General features: G+C 48.9%; 1 protein-coding gene across 4 annotated transcripts; it reads right to left on the reverse strand.

Moving 5' to 3' along the window:
* Positions 1-477: 477 nt before the first annotated feature.
* Positions 478-13,732, reverse strand: PRKAB2 (protein kinase AMP-activated non-catalytic subunit beta 2). 4 transcript variants are annotated; one of them, XM_019530754.1, is made up of 8 exons: positions 13,598-13,728; positions 10,616-10,790; positions 9,486-9,652; positions 7,643-7,736; positions 5,910-6,030; positions 3,548-3,681; positions 2,698-2,766; positions 478-1,795 (listed from the first exon to the last, which is right to left on the reverse strand). In XM_019530754.1, exons 2-8 carry the CDS (start codon positions 10,775-10,777, stop codon positions 1,718-1,720), a joined length of 825 nt encoding a protein of 274 aa, XP_019386299.1. In that variant the 5' UTR covers positions 10,778-10,790; positions 13,598-13,728; the 3' UTR covers positions 478-1,717. The 4 variants fall into 4 exon arrangements, with proteins under 4 accessions (XP_019386299.1, XP_019386301.1, XP_019386298.1 ...); XM_019530756.1 differs by lacking the exon at positions 478-1,795 and adding an exon at positions 1,802-2,166 and having other exon boundaries at positions 9,486-9,619; positions 13,598-13,732; XM_019530753.1 differs by lacking the exon at positions 478-1,795 and adding an exon at positions 1,802-2,166 and having other exon boundaries at positions 13,598-13,731.
* Between the last annotated feature and the right edge of the window lie 665 nt (positions 13,733-14,397).

Genomic DNA, 14,397 nt, shown 5'->3' on the forward strand with positions numbered 1-14,397 from the left:
TCAACTTGGACAGGGAGCAGCCGTGGGTCTGTGCCAACAGGTCTGCTGGTGGAAAGCGCTCTCCAGTCCCTAGGTGTTCGTCTAGCAATCACACAAAGCAGCCTCCACCCAAGGAAACACTCCAGCCGGATGGGGTGGAGGCAGGGTAGGGAGCGCTCCTAGTGACAAGTAAAGTGCAACTGCATACAATGGCAACACGCAACCCCCTCCCCCAACCCATTGGCTCCAATTTTGAACCTGGCACAGGCTTAGCCCGAAGTGCTTGTGACAATGGCACTCGCTGAGTGTTTCTTCAGAATGACAGAATTAGGAAGGCCGGGGTGAAATGCAAGCACTATCCTTCCTCCATGAAGAAGAGCTTCCAAAGCCAGGTAGGTCTCTCTCACCCCCACTGCTCCTGCTCCGAGACTGACCAGAGGCATGGGTAGCACCTTCAGGGACAACAATGAATACAGACATGGGGCAGGAAGACTTGGAGACGGGAGACATCCACAGGGGATACTGCCCACAACACTACCATGGGCAGGAGACTGTGCAGAGCAGCTCCCTGCCCAAGGACCCCAGAGCTGTGCTCCAGAAGCTAGCAAGGTTCTTCGGGTAGATGTGATATCTTTTATTAAACCACCCGAGTCTAATATCAGACCAACTGAGTCTCCAGCAGCAAGACAGTTAGGATTTCAGCTCCTCAGGAGAACTCTAATGTGACAATTGGAAAACATTAACAACTCCACTCAAAGCCCACTGGAGTCAACAGGAACCTTTCCATTGACCTCAAGGGCTTAGAAGCTGGTTCTCAATACAAGGGCTGCAGTTACCTGGGGAGACAAGCCTTTGACCCATGCCTCTAGCCAATGCTCCAAAGTGGCTGGGACAATTTCTTCCTTAAGAGTGGGGCTCTCCTCCAACAATCCACTGTTTCTAAGCTACAGGCCCTGCACTGCCCCAGGGAACGGCTATCACCTGTCACCTGGAAAAGTCCAAGACACTGCCTAACAACTGATGGGACTGGGCCCTGGAGCCCTAGTGGCCACAGATCAAGCCTGGATTCTCCCAGGGGAAGCTTCTGGCAGGGAGAGGGAAAGCAAAGAGCTCCACTTCTATCCCACTCTGGGCTCAGCTCTGCACTGGGTGGGGAGGTTGGGCCAACCCTGGACTCTACTGTGGGACATCATTCCTGGATTCCAGCCAGGTCAGCTGGTTTCAGGGAGGACACAGGAAGCTCAAGGAGAAGAGGACAAAAAACCCCTGGTATTCTACTCCCGGGGGCTTCTGAAACAGTGTTTGGGCTGCTGGGAACAGTGACCCTTCTCCGAGAGTGCTGACAAGGGTATGAGGTCGCATGACATGGCACTGCTCCTGCAGGCAAAAGCAGGAGGGAGTGGTTGAAGCACTTCCAGTTGCATGGAGGTTGGAATTTATGGTTGAACGTGGAGACCTGGAAGTTATGAGGTAACAAAGACCATCCCAAGGAACACAGCGAAGCCAGAGGCCCCTGCAGCCAGGAGGCTACAGAAGGGTTAAGAATCAAAGCTCCCCAAGAGAATACCGAGACGGAAGAGATCTTGGCCCCAAGCAGGACCAGGCTCATCCTGGGCTTTCATCTCTGCCAGGTTCAAGGCAAGAGCCAATTGTCAAGTGTACCATATACCCGTGGCCCAGCGTGTGCAGACAAAGAGGCATTTCTCATGTCCTACATGGCGAGAGGGCCAGGCCCTGCTCAAATAGGCTTGTACAGCAAAGTGGTGACATACTTCTTCTTGTAGCGGTGAGTGGCACTGAGCACCATCACGCCATCCTGCAAGAGAGGACACCAAAGCATTACCTTGAACCCACAGGCTGTACCCCAAAGAGGGCAGGGACAGTAAGACATGAAGAGGGCATGCTGAGATGTGGAATGACAAAGGTCACTGAAGTGAAGAAATGGAAGTTAATGTGGTAGGAGGAGCTGCAGGGGAGACTGCTTTTGTGCTAGTGCTGTGGAGATGCAGGGAGAAACCAGTGCTGGACAAGCAGGGGAAGAGAATGTGGTGAGTAGGAAGAAAAACTAGGGAAAGCCCAAGGAGGGAGATTTGGAGTGAGGTCCTAATGGCTAGGTAATAAGTCACTGGACACCCCAATGTGCTCTGGAGGAGGTGGGAGAGTCCAGCATTGGGCAGCTCCCGTGCCCTGGAAGGAAGTGAAGAGATGCTCAGAGGCAGCATTTGATCATGTCACCCCCCGCAGAGGTTCTCCTAAAGAGCAAAACCAGGCTTTTATTTTCAGTTGGGTAGTTAGCTAGCTCTGTGTTTTTCTATCAGGGGCTTTCAGGCTTGGAGGTGCTATGTGGGCACAGAGGAACTGAAATTCAGGCTGCCGCTGAAGACCTGTCACTGGGAAATACCACTCACCCCTCCCAGCTGGCAAGCAAAAGCAAAATCCCAAGGCAACTGAGCACACAGAGGGTGAGATTAAAAAACCTACCCCTACAGTGACTGCCATGTATTTGGGTACTGACCCCCAGGCACATCCCTACTCTGGTACTCAGGACAAACTCCACTGAGTTTGCGCACTGAGAGCCACACCACAACAGCTCAGGCAGCAGAGCCAGGAGCAAAGTGGTAGCTTTTCCTGGGCCTTTACAGTGCACATTACATAACAGAGCTCCCCTGGATGACTAGGCAGGGGTACAAGTAGCCAGCTGTGCCCACTGCCACTTACCTTAATGGAAAGTGCATAGAGGTGGTTGAGCATGACATGGTTGGGCTCAGGTAAGAGCGCTGGGTCACACTGAAACCAAAGGAAAGGTCAATCCTGAGCATCACTTGGGTAGTATCACCAGAGGCCACTTCTCTCAGACACACTTGCAAAAATCCCCAGCTGTGGTATTACAGGGAGAGCACAGAGGAGTTGTTGCAGCAGGTATTAACCTGCGGTTCAAATTTTACCTATGATCTATGTAAGAGGCAAGGATTTCTTAGAGCAATATCTTTTACTGGACTAACTGCATAGTTGAGATAGAGTGAAACAAACTTTTGAATGCAAGACCTTCATCAGGTGAACTAATGCCTTGCATCCAAAAGCTTGTCTAACTCTATCCCAACTATGTGGTTGGTTCAACAGAAGATCTCATCCTAAGGAATCCTTGCCCCTCACAGAACTCCAGGACCATCACAGCTACAACATCACTGACACTACCATCTATGATCTGTTAAGTGCACTGAGTGACAACGGAACCTGGGCTGGGCCATCAATGGAGCAAGGGACCAAAATGGAGGGAAGGTAACACAGGGGCCCACGCCACCACTCCCAGCATGCAGGCAGTTGGCTATCTGGACTCAGAGGGAGCATTACATGACAAGACCCCCTGCTACTCCTGGGCCATGAACAGGTAGGCTGTGTGCAAGACAGCGTATGGAGCCATGTGTTCTGCTTTAGAGCCACCCCCACTCCTGACCTACCCTGCATTACCAAGCTTTCTTTACAGCTCAGCCCAAACTCCCCTCCTCCTACCTCTGCTGACTCCAGCCGAGGCTGCCCCCACATCATGGTGGACATGACTAATACTTACAGAGATGTTGGTGTCCTTGTTTAGAATAACTTGGAGAAGGTGAGGGGGGAGGATGGGTGGGGATTTGAAGCGTTCCTCAGGTCGATACACATACATTTCTTGTCCATAAGGTCCTGGTGGGGAGCTAGACAGGTCTGGAAAAAACAACAGTATATGAAGGGCACTAGAAGTGACATCCATTGCATGAGATATTTAAAATCAGATTGGACAAAGCTCTGGTGAGTACACAGTAGGATGCCATCCTAGATTGGCACCAGAGGAGAATGAGAGGGGACCCAGCAGGGCCTTTCTAGCTTTACTGTTTTGGATTATTCCAGCAAAACCAGCCAGTATTGGGTTAAGCCACAGATCCTGGAGAACAGGTGCATGCGTTAATCCCAGTAGGCTGCAGAATATGTGAGGGATTTATACTTCACTGAGCTCATTCCAAACAGCAGGGGCTCCTTGCAACCCTCCCTTCTACCACAAGCTCCTTGGCTGTCAGCCTCCCATACCACTCTAATTCAGGGACTCGCTGCAATATCTTCTGCATCTTTTTCCTCCTGCCAGGGGCTCTGCACATACCCCATTCTTGCCAGTGTTGAAATTCTTTCCCAAACCCTCTCTACTTTAGCAGAAGCCTCTGGGTAAGTTGTCACTGGAAGGAGGACAGAGATTTCCCAAGTGCCCTCTGTCATTTACAACAAGACTTCACTGCATCTTTCACTCTGTTTCGTGCCCTCGGGAGGGCAGGCAGCTATATACTGGCCATGTCTAGGCTGCAAACTCACTGGGCCTGGAAGCGGTGCCGTATGTCATAAACCTCTTGAACTGGAACTGATGCAGGCTGGCCATGCTAAGTAGCCTGCCCATGATGCCATGCAGGTGTGGTGACACTGCTCCTGGTCTGGGAGGCAGCTGCTGTGGAGCAGTGCTGTGTGCCTAAGGGTGCTGCTTCTAGGCACAGTAAGCATGCAATTTAATCAAGCCTGTGGTTTCAACTGGGACCTCATGCCACAGTTGTGGCACCATGGTTGCAAATCACTGACAAAGTGAGAGTTTAGTACTTCCACAGAGGAACAGAAAATGTGCCCCCTGGAGCAGATTCATTTCCAAGCATATCTAAATCCCTATGTGCCTATTAGTTACAACTCAAGCAGACTTCACTATTCACTTCCCTGCAACACCAAGATACTGCTCACCAGTGCTGTGGGAGTTCCTCTCCTTACCAGTTAACTGCAAGTTGGTAGCTCAACAGCACCCCCCCCACAAAAAGGGTTCTTTATCAACAAAAGCAATGGAAGAGCAAGCATCATTTACACTGTCCCCCATCACCAGCAAGCCTCGGAGCACCCTTAGGAGCAAGAAGGAAATCCAGTCATCGTGGTCCAATTCTGCCTTGCTGCAGGTATTTACCATGGAGGGAATCCAAATGCACTGGAAGCTGGACCTAGCCCACTACAGGTACAACCATAAGCCACTTCCAACCCAACTGCTTAATAGACAGCCAGCATACCACATGTTCCCAGGTGCTGACACCTTTTCAAAGGAGAGCTTGCTGCTCAGGCTGGGCAGGGACATGGGAATTACTTCTGTATGAATGATACTGGTTCTGTCACATAGTATGCTTTTACAGACCTAGAGCAGCCAACACTGGTTAAACACACTAACCTGACACATGACTGACCTACTACTCAGTAATTGTATGTCAGCTTAGCACAGCTGGATTCTGAAACTGTAACCTAGTAATCCTGGTTAGAAAACGGGAGGTTTTCTACACAGCTTAGTGCTGCAACAAATTAGCCTGACACTAAAAATACATAGCAGCTGGTGTGACAACAGCTCCTGTTTGCAGCAAGCAGAGATCAGATGACTCATACTCACTTATGAGACAGCAGAAACACTAAGGCCTTAACAGCACTGGGAAAAGTGACCAGCATTTTGTAGGACAAGTTACTCTGCTGCATTACCTCTCTATAAGGTCACTATTCCACAATAATTGCAACTTATATTCCAGAGTAACTAACCTGCTGCAAGGCCCATTTTATTCACATAGAAGAACTAATCTAGAGTTGCACAAAGTTGTCAGAACAACTAGTCTGGTCTGTCCTGAGGAAGACAACATCAGACTGTCAACTCGTCAGGGCAGGGCTGCTTTCATACATTTAGATTGCATCCAGACCCTGTTGGGCACTTTTGGTCAGCAGTGCAACATAATAACCAGATATTACTATCAGGCACCCAGCTGTCAGCTGAGGTTCTAACTCCAGTTCACTCCCTTGCAGTGCAGTCAGTGGCACAAGAACTTGGAGTGAGTTTCAAAGGAGAAAAGAGGCACGAGGCAGTCAGTAGCGGGGCATGCTGAGTGCCCTGTTAAGCTCACCGCGACAAGAAGTCTCCGAACTCTCCAGAGAATCCACTTTCAAAGCATCAAACACCTCAAAGTCAGATTTCTTGACATGAATCAGGTTGTTAATTGTCCCCATCTGGCTGGTGACCACAGGCTGGAAGATGAAAATGGAAACAACAATCTACCAAAACTCCATTCTTGACACACTCAATCCGCCTACTCAGTTTCCACATACATAATCCAAACTCTCCATTTATCCAGCCTCCTGCCATCACTGTACAGGCATGATTCATCCTTCTGAGTTGCCCAAGGCTCAGAAGGAGCTGGGCTCAGGAACACCCCTGTTAAGACTGAAGCATATAGAAATTTGAAACTCTAGCTAGCATGAAGGTCTGATAGCCCCTTTCATGCTGAAAGTACTGCTAAGCTGTGTCAGGCAGGCTGTTGGGGCAGATGGACCTACGTTCTGACCCAGTAAATGGTATTTCTCATGTTCTGTACTCTTACCTAGAACTTTCCATCAAGTCTCAAAGCACTTTATTGTAAAGGAGGTCAGCATCATTTTCCCCATATCCATGTGAGGGCTTCATTGTTTACACCCTAGGAGACATTCCCAAGTCTGGGGCTTTCTCTACGCAAGGCTGCTTCTATGGCTGGAACTCCTGGTAGCAGACTACCATATCCAGAGAGGTCTTCTGAGCACTTCACATTTACATGGCTCAGCACAGCCTCACTATAGCAGCTGTACCAGCAGGGGCTAAGGGCACTCTAAGAGCCATAAGTGCAGCCAGCAGAAGGCGTGGGAAGCCTTCTGCTGGCTATAGGACATTGGTGGAAGCCTGCTGTCACTCAGAGACGATGCTGCTTGGCAGGCAGAGAAAGACTTCTGCTGTCTCAGAGTGCAGGTGCAGTCACAGTTCTGCTGGTAGTCTAGACCAGGCCTGACAGCAATGGCAATACTCTCCAATCCTACCCCAGACCCTGCCTTACTTCCTCTTCCACATGGCCGATCCTCCTACCAGCTGACGACTAGACTGAAATGCTCATCACGTTCCTGCAACTGAAATAGGAGAAATTATCTACAAGTGAGAAGAGATGTGGTAACCAGATGCCTCAGCCTGGCCGATGATACTGATCCTGGCTCTGAGAGGTCCTAGCCCCCAACCGCTCCCCAGAGCCTCACTGAGATTCAGATGACAGTGCTGATAGTATCCTACATTCTTTAGTCTACCAAAAGGAGTAAGCTGGTGGAACTGCCATCTTGCTTTGCCAAGTGACCCACAAGGCATTGCAAATCCCTCCTGCTTCCTTTATTTCTGCTCCAGCAACATTAAGAAAGGTGCCTTAATTTCAATCCCTACAGCCCTGCATGAGAAAGGCAAGCCCACTGTGGTTGAATGTGCCACACCTGTAGTCCTAGGAAGCAAAATCTGAGAGATGGAATTAAGCCAAGGGCATGGCGAGCCTCCACTGGCTACAGAGCCTGAAATAATAAGGTGAAACAACCCAAACTGTGGTGTAAGAGCAACAGCCTCTGCCATACTAATCAAATGAGAGGTGAGAGCTACTGGACCATACAGTTCCAACCAAGGGGAGGAACTGTGACAAAAGAAGCAAAGAACCTCAACTAGTCTGGAGAAGGTGTATACCATTTCCACTCCCTGAAGCCCTGGGGCATTTAGACTATTTGCACTGGAGCACTGATAGCAAACCAAGAGGGGAAAGTTGAGAGTCTCAGGGAGAAGGGAAATGGCTTTGAGATTTACCTCTGAAGGGTCATGAACCCACTGGCCATCCACAAAAAACTTGTACTGATGCTCTCCTTCAGGCAGGTCGAGAATAGCAACAAAATCATTGTGGCTGAAAGCAGAGAGAAGAAATCAAATGGCAGTGTACCATTATACTGATGATTCACACTACTCCCCTCCCAACTTCTGTGGCACACCTGTCATACAAACCAGCTTGATCCCAGTGTCTCATGCATTACACTCACAGAACATGCATGTATTGTTTTCATATATCCATACACAACCTGAGCCACCATACAAGCATGTGGATAAAAAAAGTGCAAGTTTGGGATATATTTCTATGAGAAACCTGATCTTAGAGGGGCCATAAACAAAAGCAGCAGTGAAAAACAACCTATGAAGTTGACGTCTGAGAAGGTTGCATAGCTCACAGTTTTAGGCCTGGTATAACTAAAACCATAATATGGCAAGGAAGACAAGGAATCAATAGCAGGAGGAGTGTTATGATTACTGACAATGATAAAAAAACCAGGTAGGAATAGTAAAACAACACACAGACATAAAACAATAAAAAATATAAACTCAACATGAAGAAATAAGAGTTAAAATATCTGGGTAAAAGTCAACAGAACAGAGATACTCAATACAGCAGAGAAATATGGGGAGAGGATATACAAATAAAGACCTATTGGTGACACCAGACAGTAAATGAGGCATAAGCTGGCATTGTGATACAGTAGCATAAAACCACAGTCCATATGCAAAATGCAAAGGAAATGATCAGAGAGGAAAAATGGACTCTCTCTGTCCTGCTCTCTGTAACTACATCCAGGATAGTACATTCAATCCCAAGCAATGTTTTACTAAAAACATACATATGTGCTGGAGGGTGGTAGGAGAACAGCAACATAAACAATCAGGAACCAAAGAGATTGAGAGATGAGGGAAGATTTAAAGAACTAAACAGCTGCAATTAAGAGGTGAGAAAACTAAAACGAGGAAAATGCATGAAGCCCATGTTGTATGCATGTCAGGTATCAACACTAGATGGAGAAAGAATGAGAGAGCACTTGGTTTAAATGCATAGCCTCGGGACTGAGAAAGGGTTATGCACGTATCAGGACTTAACAGAAGCAATGCCCACTATCTATTAGAATAGTAAGAGCTAACTTTTTTATACCTCATTAAAGCTGATTAGCTCATTACTCAGAGCCCTTTATGCTTCTAATAAGAGATTTGAAACAGACAGGACCTAGTCAGTTCATGGCTGCCATTAAAAACCTTGAACTTGACAGCTACTAGGCAGTTTCACTAATCGTCCAGTTAACAGGGATACAGTTTGACTGCATAGTAGACAAGAGATCTAAAGAGTGCTTATGGACCAGTCCATGCACTTAGGTAAGATGTAGATAACCACTGTCTTTTATAATGTAAGCAACAGACAAAAGAAATTGGGACCAATGTAATCCTATGCCATTAAGTAAAATATGCACTGACTTAATTTGCATGCAAGGGAGGGTAAGGATTTTACCATATTGATTAGGAAGGTTATCAGATAACTGGGCAGGCTGGAAGCCAGCGCTAGAAGAGCATAAAGAATTATAGGTTCTTCAGCATGGAAAAAAGTGTCCAACAGCCCTGTCCTCTGTGACAACTTCAGAGGATTGTACCAGAGAAAACCAAGGAAAAGTCTGTCCTTAACTGGTTGTGCTCAGGGCAGCTGACCTGACTAGAGAAGAGGAAGCGGTGTAAGGGCAGTGAAGAGGAAAAAGCGGAAGGACAAGTGAGGTGGGGGAGAAGCAGCTCAAAGGGGGAGCGAAAGCAAGATGGCCAGGGTGCTCTTTGCAGAAGTGCTCTATACCTTTTAATGAGTGGGATCTTGGCACTCCAGTTGTTGAAGGAGCCAGAGATGAAGACCTCCTTGCCTCCATCAGCCCAGCGGATGACAGTGGGACGAGCTTGTTGTGCTGGCTTTGCTGACTCATCCAGATCTGACTGCCAAGACACAAACTCCTTATCCCCAGGAAGCTGCAAAAAAGGAAACAAGAACCAACCCTTAGCCTGACTGAGGCACAGGCACAACAGCAGTCAGGGCCAGCTCTCTTATTACTTTCCTTCTACCATGAACTATTACCAACACTGAAGACTGCTCCCTGCCCCTGCAGGCTCACCCCTCCCCATGCTCTAGCATCCCAGCTAGAGAAAGCGGTCATTGGTCTGTTTCAGTCAACGAAGCTGAGGCAGTTTACTCCAGCTGAGAACATGCTTGAGTCACACCACAGTTATTTGCCCAAACTAAGTGACACAGCCTTTGTGTTAGAACATCCCCATCCCCCTAGTCCATTTGTAGGGTCTTTTAAATGAGCCTGTCTTTTGGGAGCTCCTACTGGGCTTTACCTGCATGAATGGCTAACAGATTTACTTTGCATGTGACATGGGCCCTCTGAAGGATGTTAGCAGAAGGCTTTCTTTCTTAGATTTTAACCCCAAGGGAATATGGGCAGGGGAGAGAAGACAGATTCTCAAGGACAGGTTTCAAACCTGTAACCTCTGAGTTACCAACCAAGTGTACACACAGCAGTGTCTGAACCAATAATTATGAGGCACTTCCCCAAAAAAGTGTACTAGTTAAATTCATTCAGCAAATATTAACTCAGGCTAGCTGGAAAACAAGCCTAGCAGAGTTGTGTGGATGCTGACACTGTATTACTACAGCTACCCTCCACTTAATGTTGTAGTTAGTTCTTGAAAAATGTGACTTTAAGCAAAACAATGTTAAGCAAATCCAGTTACGTCACAGTAGTTCCCTACTAGCAGGTAGCTGCCAAACAATGTTATAACTGAACATTGTGTGACTTTAAAAGAGTATGTCCCCTAATAGATCAGTGACATAATAATGAAACAATGTTAACTGCAACAACATTAAGTGAGGAGTACCTGTAGGTATAAGCCTGGCATGGGGGACAGGGATAGGGAGAAACCAGCCCATACCTTGGAGTCATGGGTGCTGAAGACATTGGGGTCATCCGTGCTGCCCACCATAATCTTGTGTGGATGCTCCTTGGAGGGGTGGGCACTACTGGCTCCATCAGAGCGGTGGGACTTGGAGCCATGGCGCTCCCCAGACACTCGCTCGCTGGTGGTGTTTCCCATGGCAATTCAGTAGCTGATACATAGAAGGAAGATCACAATGCACCTGAACCACTAGACTTCCACAGGGGCAAGGGCAAGGGGAGAAAGCTCAGTTTCCCGAACCCTCCCACCTACACTGGTGACTCAATTACTCAGCATTTCTCAACCTTCTTTCTCTTGAGGATGATCCCAAGGGGCTCTGCAGCCTGTACGCAGAAATCCTACATCCAGCCAGGAAATGCAGCACCCCAGGGAATGAAGGTGGCAGATGCTCAACAGCTTCCAGCAACAGAGCACAGCACTTCATAGCGGGAAGTGAAGAATCATCCTATGCCTAACAGAAACGTCAGGAAAATCCAAGGAGACCGAATGGAATTACCCAGGCTGGAAAGAGACCAGGACACTGGGACGAACACCCTGGCACTCATGAAAGGCTCTGCTGTTAAAGGAGGCAGAGGCTGCTGCAGCAAGTGCATTTAGCAGGCAAATCACAAATATAAATTTCAGGATATGAGCTGACCCACAGCAAAAGGATACGTTTGCTGCAGGCGTAATAAATGAGACTGAAGCAGTGACTGGGTCAGGAGTCCCTGGCTAGCCTTCTAAGCATAGTTTAAGTGGGAAACCTGGTTCTGGCTATAGCAGCTTCTTCTACAGGTGGAGACAGGCTGAGCTATTTATTGAAATGAGTCTATTCAGATACAGGACACCCACTTAGAAGACATTAGGTCAGAAGGAATGGCCATACTGTTGCAAGCCCTGCACAGAAATGACAGAATGGACACATCCTCTGAGAACAAAGGAGGCTCAGTAAGTTACACAGATCTCTCCAGTCCTCTCCTAGCTATTACACAGATGCTCAGCAACCAGTGATCGCAGGATTTTTCCACTGAGTTTGTTTCACTCCACAGTGCATATCCTAAAGCCTACAAGGACAAAATGTGACAGCAGAACAAGGCGTAACCTGCAAGCAAGGAATAGCTGTCTGCCTCTACAAATGTTCATCTGCTTTAGAGAGCTTTACTATAAGAGAGAAAATTACAGTGAGGCTGGAATTCGAACCAAAGTTACTTTTAAGGAAATATTTCCAAACATATTAGTAAGTACATGCGGTTTTAACCATCTATAATATGAACTGGCCAGGCTGCTCACCCTCCTGCATCACCAATACACAACTCACAGCTGTGTTACTGGGCTTCTCTCTTTATCACTTACCCAAAAACTTCTGGCTCAATGACCCCCGAGAGCAGAATCCTATATCATCAAGGACACCACCAGAGCAAGCCTCACTCATGTCCCCCAACTCAAACAAGCCTTAGAGTAGTTTTGAGGTGTCCGACTTTAGGGACAAATGGTCCTGAACATTTTTAACACCTTTTTTTCCCTTTAAATTTTAATGGAATAGACCCAACAGCCTGTCTAATCCACCTCGAAGGCAGAATTAAGTACATCAGAGCCATCCCTGAAAGATACTTCTCTGAACTGCTCTTAAAACTCTCAATGAAAGGGAATCCACAGCCTTCCAAGGCAGCCTAGCCTGCGCCAGTGCTTAAATACCCTTAGCCTTGAAAGCTAACCTACACCCCCCTTGCTGCAAATTAAGCCAATTACTTCTTTCCTACCCACAGTGGGCAGAGACAGCAACTAATCACTATCTTCCTCCTTGCGTTTTATGTATTTGAAAACAACTGCTTTATTTTTTTTAAGATGATGCAAACGTAAGTCCTTCAAACTTTCCTCTCGCACACTGTTTGTTCAGCCTTGTACCACGCCTGACTCTCCAATTTGTTTATATCAGAGGCATTAAACACATGGCCCCCGGAGTCACTCCATCCAGCTGGCTGGGCTACTGGGGGACCAGGGAATTTGGGGACATGGCTAAGGGTGGGTGGGGCCTACCACACAACCTGGGGATATGGCCCTCAGTGGCAAAGGGGCTGGAGATGGCCTTGCCAGCACAGCTCTGCTTGCCCTGAAGCCACTTGGTCTACTGATGCTTGTGTCATGGTAAGTGGCTGCCTAGCTCATGGTCACTTACTTAACTGCCATCAGTGCCATGGATGCAGGCCAGCAAGAACCCCTGTGATCTAGATCCAGCCCAGGGTACAGAGCGAGTTTTACAACCCTAGTCTACATCTTTCCACAAGCGCGGCACTGAACGTTCACAAGAGCTCCAGCATGAAACAGAGCTGAGCAATTACCTCCCTTGCCTTGCACACGATGCTCCTGTTCACATATTTGCGAGTGACACTCACCTCATTTGCAAAAGCAGCTAGTTTATGGCTTGTTTTGCCTGTGGTCCGCCTCCCCAGCCCTCAGACCCTTCCCTGCAGCGCTGCTGCCTCCCTCACTCCTTTGGAGGGCTTATTTGGCACCTCCCCCAGAAACGCTGCACTTTGCACTTGACAGTGTTTCATTGACCCTGGACTGTCAAAGTCCATTTGAATTCATCCTGCCCCATGCAGTCCCCCTGGCCTGCGGTCACCCACCAACCTCCAAGTCCTCGGGGAAAATACCCACTATGCAAACATTTGCAAGGTATCATCAATAATCAGAGGCGAAGGGCGCTGGGATGCTTGGGGGGGAGAGGGGGGTGTCCTGCCTTTGGCTGCTACGTCCACTGTGGGCTGCGCTGAGCCTTTCAGACGGGGGGACACCACCCTGATCGCTGTGCACCGGTCTCTGCAGGACAGGGCGGGGGAGGGGACACACTAGCCCGTGACGCTCTGCAAAGCTTTCCCAGCCCGGCAGCACCGGCACCGGGGGAGACACCCCCGCCTCACAGAGGGCCTCGTCCTGCCCCACTCCCCGGCCCGGCCCGGCCCGGCCCCTCCCCCGTACCTGAACCCGCGCCTCCGCCCCGCTCTCCGCCTCCTTCTAAAATGGCGAGGCGGCCTCCAGCAGCTCTACGATCGGGGGACGCTCTGTACTCTAGACGCGCCTCTGTGGTGGCGCCCGTGGGGGGCGGGGCTTGGCTGCTGAGGATGCTCTACCCGTTGGGGCGGGCTCTATGGTTCCCTGAGGGTGGGGGCTCCCCCCCCGGGAGAGGTGATGCTGAGTCCGATCCCGCCCCTAAGGTGGGGGCCTGGCCACGCGGCTTTCACGGTTTACAGCCTCGGAGGGACAGCCATTTTTTTTAAGGTAAGCCAGCTTCAGTCCCATGCCAAATAATGCGCGCTGGCAGCCATCTTTACCACGGGCAGACTCACTGCGCCATAGAGCCCGCGGCGAGGAGGGTGGACATCTTGGCTGAGGGCAGCTTCGCTTCACTTGTATTGAAAATAGTGGTAGATGGCCGCCGTTTTAGTTAAAGGAACATGCTAGGTCCTGAGCTGAGGCTCGCAGGCCGGACGCCAGTGCTGTTTCGGCTGATTACAAGTGGGCCAGCCTAGTCCTCGAGCTCCAAATGAGAGTGAGGTTGATTTTCCAAGGGAACCAGAGCTGACTGAAACACACCAGCAGAGGCAAGTTATTGTGAATGAACACATGGATCCAAGACCTCAGCACCTCCAGCTGGGGCTGCACTCAGAGGATTTAGGTTTATGTTAATGCCTGTAAATAAAATACCTATCGGTGTTTCAGCAGTATTGGATGCTGAGTGTCTTTTGGTGGGGCAAAAAGACCCAGTGTTTTCAAAGAAG

This window comes from Crocodylus porosus, unplaced genomic scaffold (genome assembly GCF_001723895.1).
Source record: "Crocodylus porosus isolate Cpor-Errol unplaced genomic scaffold, CroPor_comp1, whole genome shotgun sequence".
NCBI classification, from domain to species: Eukaryota; Metazoa; Chordata; order Crocodylia; family Crocodylidae; genus Crocodylus; species Crocodylus porosus.

Coding starts and splice junctions, on each gene's coding strand:
- PRKAB2 (XM_019530753.1), bottom strand. CDS start 10,777: ATGGGAAACACCACCAGCGAGCGAGTGTCTGGGGAGCGCCATGGCTCC. Junction 9,653..10,615: donor TCAGCACCCATGACTCCAAG/GTATGGGCTGGT, acceptor CCTTTTTTGCAG/CTTCCTGGGGATAAGGAGTT. Junction 2,167..2,697: donor TCTATGCACTTTCCATTAAG/GTAAGTGGCAGT, acceptor ACTTCCTTCCAG/GGCACGGGAGCTGCCCAATG.